This window comes from Arachis stenosperma, chromosome 3 (assembly GCF_014773155.1).
Source record: "Arachis stenosperma cultivar V10309 chromosome 3, arast.V10309.gnm1.PFL2, whole genome shotgun sequence".
Taxonomy (NCBI): Eukaryota; Viridiplantae; Streptophyta; class Magnoliopsida; order Fabales; family Fabaceae; genus Arachis; species Arachis stenosperma.
The window spans coordinates 149,555,758-149,561,643 of record NC_080379.1 but is presented as its reverse complement, the minus strand read 5'-3'; the positions used below and the strand labels follow the sequence as shown (position 1 = coordinate 149,561,643).

General features: G+C 31.3%; 1 protein-coding gene across 1 annotated transcript; it reads right to left on the bottom strand.

Moving 5' to 3' along the window:
- Positions 1-2,657: 2,657 nt before the first annotated feature.
- LOC130967559 (probable WRKY transcription factor 50) lies at positions 2,658-5,331 on the bottom strand. Its single transcript, XM_057892469.1, has 3 exons — positions 4,948-5,331; positions 4,699-4,845; positions 2,658-3,244 (listed from the first exon to the last, which is right to left on the bottom strand). Exons 1-3 carry the CDS (start codon positions 5,223-5,225, stop codon positions 3,115-3,117), a joined length of 555 nt encoding a protein of 184 aa, XP_057748452.1. The 5' UTR covers positions 5,226-5,331; the 3' UTR covers positions 2,658-3,114.
- Between the last annotated feature and the right edge of the window lie 555 nt (positions 5,332-5,886).

Genomic DNA, 5,886 nt, shown 5'->3' with positions numbered 1-5,886 from the left:
CTCTATGTGCGTACACACAAGATAGAGATCAGCAAGTGTGCGTATGCACAACTCCTGTGCGTACGCAGCGTACGCTGCGCGTGACTTCATTAAAAAGTCATGTGGATCGCAATTTGGGGGGCTTTTTGGCCCATTTTTGAAGGCTTTGATGCTTATAAGGAGGGGCAAGCAACCACATACAAGGCCATACAACACCATACATTACACAACACACTTAGGAGTAGTTTTAGGTTAGATTTTCTCTCAACTTTCTTAGGATTTTCAATTAGGATTTTGTAGAATTTTATAGTTTCAAGTTTTGATCTTGGATTCTATCTATTTTTATTGTAAGTATTTCTTAATTTTCTCTTTTATTAGACTACTTGTTCTACACTTTCTTATATTTCAATTTCCTTTATCAATACATATATAATTTTGTAATTTTGGATTTTTAGTTGATGAATATGATGATCCTTGATTATTATATGTTTGTTTGAGTTGCCTTTGTTGATTTAGATCATTGGTTATTCATAGTTTCAAGTAATTTTATAATTTTGCCATGTTTTATGATTATGCCCACTATGTGTTTGATGAAATGCCAATTTTGAATATGGGGTAAATTTTCACCCCTTGACTTGGGGAAAATGAGTATATGGAATACTAGAATTGTAATGTCCGACATTTAGTGATAATTCTTGGGTTGTTAGTTGTTATTGTTTCCACTAACACTAGCTTCTTACTAAGGTAATTAATAAGTTAACCAGGATTTGTGAATTAATAACAATTATGCTCACTTGACTTACTCTTCGATGTTAAGAGTTGACTAAGTGAGATTAATCCATCATAATTATCATAGTTGTGGTTATGGCAATGAAGGGATTCCATAACTCATCCCAAGTCAAGGCTTTCATTTATGTTTTGAACCGCATTTTCATCATTTTAAAGCTTTACTTGCCCATATTACATATATAGTTCTTTAATTTTTTTATTAGTTTATTAATTATAATTTTGGATCGTTCTTTAATTCCTTTAATCGTTTGCTTTCATCATTAAAAACCCCCCTTTTGCATCTCACAACCAAAAATTGTGTGCTTATTGTCACTAGTTCCTAGGGAGAATGACCCGATGTTTAATTACTCTCGATTATTTGTATTAGAAATTTAAACTTTGATCGGGAGGATTACTTGTCGGTTTGGACTATGCTACTGACAAAGAAATTGTTTTGCTAAATTTTCAAACTGTCGTAATTCTCACTCATCAAAGGGTGAGTTGACAAAAAATAGATTCGTTCATATATTTCTTGGTTGTTGCTAATTTTGATAATGCATCTGCTTGAGTGTTATGTTCCCGAGTTATATGTGTTATTTGAAATGAAATGAACTGAGAGATGAGGTCTTTTACCATTGTAAAGTACTTTTCAAGTAATTAGTCTCGGACTTGAAAATGACCTGTTACCTGTTAGACGGCCAATAATGAGTCATAATATACCTGTATATGTATGATGTTTAAAGATTGAGCCAGTCTGAGCCCGGCGAGTAATGCTTTGTACTCCGCCTGGTTATTACTTGTGGGAAAGAGAACTGGATTGATGGTTCGGTATGCAAGTCATGTTGGTTGGTGAGCAGTACTTCTGCTTCTGATCCCTCTGAGTTGGTGGCCCCGTCAACACATAGGTGCCAGACACCGTCTTGTGTTGTTGGTGTTGCTAGTTCGACTATAAAGTCGGCTTAAAAATTGTGCTTTTATGGCGGTCCGAGGTTTGTAAGTAATGTCAAATTCAAACTGCTAGATGGACCATTTTACCAACTGTTCGGATACCTTGGGTCTTGTTAGGATTTACCTCAGAGGTTGGTTTGTTTTAATAACGATGGTGTTACTGTGAAAATAATGTCTCAACCTTTATACTGTGATGACTAGCGCGTATGCTAGTTTTTCCATGGGCAAATATCTTAGCTCAACATTTTGTAATGACTTGCTGACAAAGTATACCGGTTCTTGTTTATCTTGTATTTTTGTTATCAAAACAAAACTAACGGCATTACTAGAAATTGATAAATAAACTAATAAAGGTGTACTTGGGGTTGGCTTTTGTAAAATCGGAGGTGAGGATAACGTTGTTTCTAGATTTTGAAAGGTCGTTTCCCAATCCAAGCTCCAGTTGAAACTGCGTTATTTTCGCAGTATATTGAAAATGTGGTGAGAATGACTAGAAATAGCAGGTGAAAACTTGGATAGTGCAGCCAATCTGTTCTTGCGTTGTTGCACCTCTTTTATTGTTTGTGGGCTTCGTATGTTTATTATAGCCTGACATTTCTCGAGATTCGCTTTGATGCCTTGGTAAGTGAGCATAAAATCCAAAAATTTTCTCCTTTCACGTCAAATGCATATTTTTCAGGGTTCAGTCTCATCTTGTGCTGTCGTAGCTGATCAAAGATTTCTTTAATGTCGACTTTGTGGCTTTCACAGTGCTTTGTCTTTTCCACCATATCGTTAACGTAAACTTCAACATTCCTTCCAATTTATTTAGCAAAATTTTTTTAGTATATTTAAATACTTTCTTCAGTCATGTCTAAATGTACTTGAAATAGACTAAAGTTTCTCCGAATATTATATAATTATATTCCAGTATTCCACACAACATTATTGTACTTAAAAAAACATTTATTTTCACATTAAAATTTATTTTTGAAATTTTCGACTATATTTTTAAGGGAGATATTAAACTAACTCACCCAAAAAAAACTGTACTCACAAGGGGGATAAACAGTAAACCCTCAACCCCCAAAAACGATTACAAAAAGTCATGTAAAACTCTCTCTCCCTCTCTCTCTCCCCAACATATGATGACATCACAAAACTAGTAATAATAATACAATTAAGTTGACTAAACAAGGTTATGACCTTGGATCTTGTTGACCTTCTCTTGTTAGGAGCTAGGAACGTGCACAGGCTTTGGAGTAGGGAGAGTTGCTCACATGGTAATTCACAAAATAGCCATATATGAAAGCGAAGAGGAGAGAAGACACATTAAGTAACATAGGAGAAGTGACACTAAGATGAGACAAGCCTGATCAAAGTGCCAAATTCCTAATTAATTAAGGATCAGAAATTGAAAAACCAATTAAGGTTTAGAACTTAGTAGGTAAAAGGGCTTGCATGATTGTGTATCCCTTCATAGGTTGTTATAACATAGCTTGAGTCGTCTCTGTCCCTTTCCACCCTCTTCTTCACACCGCATCCTTCACTCGAACACTTGTAATAGTTCCTGTATGTGTCATCATCGTCAATCAATAATTCTACAAATTAAATTGATGGGACAAAATAGGCAATTAGGACAAGACATAACAAGATTTTAGTATTTTGATTCAGATTGCTTTATTACCTAGAAGACCCCATTTAATCAGTATCTTATTTTACCTCCTCCAATCATATAGTAAAAGACCTCAATTTAAATTAAAAAAAAGGAAACACATCTCTCTCAACAAGTCCCTCAACTCTTTTTTTTTTTCGTGGATTTTTAAATAAATAAAAATTTTTATAAAAAATGTGAAGACAACATTAGTCAAATAATACAATTATTATGATAAGTGCACGATCAGCCGCCACAAGATTCATCAAAGCATTTAGAATTTTAGATACCGGGGCACTACATGTCTACATATCCTACTGTAGGCCTAGCTATATCTAGTCCACTTAACAAGTTGACCATTGTTCTTTTTTACAGAAAAAGATAAAACAGATAATAAAAATTAGAGTGAAAAAAAAAACTTTTACGTTAACAAATGCTGATAAAGTTATTATAAATAAATATTAATAAAGAAAATAAAAAATTAATTTTATTTTTTTATTCAACAATGATCGTTTGCATTCCACGTTTCACATGCGAAAAAGGGATAGAGTATACAGACCACAAGATGAGTAGATGTGGTTATATACTTATATAGTTATATGTAACGTTTTTCTCTCTCTTTCCCTTTTTTTTTTCCCATAAAATAACAATTTAAATGAAAAATAATTTCAACAAAAAAAAGTTCTGCTAATTTGTTACAAAATGGAATGAACTTTGGTATATATACACTTTCAATACCGGAAACATACATATTATTATTATACCATGGCTTTTCGTATAACAAAATCAAATAAACATTTTTATTATTAGCATGATGAATAATTAATTTGATTAGTGAAAAAGATAAATAAATTTTTCACTTTTTAATTAAAAAACATATAAATTTTTTACTAATTAAAAATATAAAAATATTTTTTATTTTTTAAAATATGAGACATTTAAATTTTTTTGTCAAAAATATACAAAGATAAATAAATCCTCTAAAAAAACTTAAATGTATCGCGTTTTAAAATGTAAGAGACGTTTTTTTATCTTTAATTAATCAAAAACTTATTTATTTTCGAGATAAAAAAGTAGGCATCTATTTGTTATTTTTTCATTTGATTATATAGAACTAACCATAATTAATATGATAATTATATACTTTTTTTAACAATATATATCATAATATATAATGACTATATGTAGAAAAAGTTTATCATGAAACTAAAATATTATTCATAAAAAACGTTGAGAAGTATTAAATATATACTTAAATACGTTGTCATGTATGTTTAACTCAAGATTTTAATTGTCATATATATGAATACATTTTTACGTGATGGATAACATCTAACATCTTAAAATTAAAAACGCCATGATTTGGTTACCTTAGATTTGGAGTGTTCTTGACGGCCTTTTTTCCGTACTTCCTCCATCTGTATCCATCATCCATAACATCAAGCTCCGATTTCGTTCTAAACGCCACTCTTGAATTCACTTCTTTCTTACTTCTCTTACTCCCATTTTTGCATTTTCTGCACAACGTAACAAAGTACACTTAGTTAATACTTATTACTACATGAAAAACTAAGCAAAGCTTAATACTAAGAGAAAGAGAAAGAGAAAAGAGCACTTACATGTTATTGTTGATGCTAGAGGCTTCACCATTATTATTGGTAGTAGTGACATCGCTGAAGGTTGCCATCTCCGACGATTCATTAGTACTTTGCGATTGTGATCCACTCTCTTGATTATGATGATGATGATCATCAACACCATACCCATATGCATCATCATCAGCCATAAGAAAATCGGATATCATGAAATCGGACATGCTCATCATGGCAGAGTAGTCATCATCATTATGATGAGCACCGTAATTGGGGTTTATTGGGTTCACATAATAGTAATCCATAATATTTTTGGTGTGCGTGCTTGAAGTAGTTGAATACTCTGCTCAAGTACAAATAAAAGGCTAATTAATGAGGTGATAGAGCATTGAGTTTTTTATGCGATAATAAAGATAGTATCTAGAAGGGATATATAAATAAATGGGAAAAGTGAGTGATTTGAAAATACCCATTATGCTTTACTAACTAAGCTTGATGCTTCCAAACACCTTCGTGGAGGGATGTATTGAAGGTTCCTAACACTCACAGATATGTCTGCATCACACACTTGAAAGTCGTAGCGTCACCATAGTGACGTGGTGGTACCTATATTGAGCCTACTTGCTAAGCCAATTATACCACATATTAATACATTAAGAAAAATTTTAAGTATATCTAACAGTTAATTTTAATTAATATATATTATATATATTTTTAATTTAGATTAACGATTAAAATAATTAAAATATCAGTGTTTTTAATATATTTAAAACTCTTTCTATAGTATATATTATTTATTTATCTATCAATTACGTATAATTAACTGAATTACTGTATTGGCATATTTGATATATTTTAAATAAAATATTTTTTACATTTGTCAGACATACGTATTTATTATATCTAACTGTATTTTAATAAAAAATTTAAATATATTTAAATACACTTAAATATAATCACGTATTA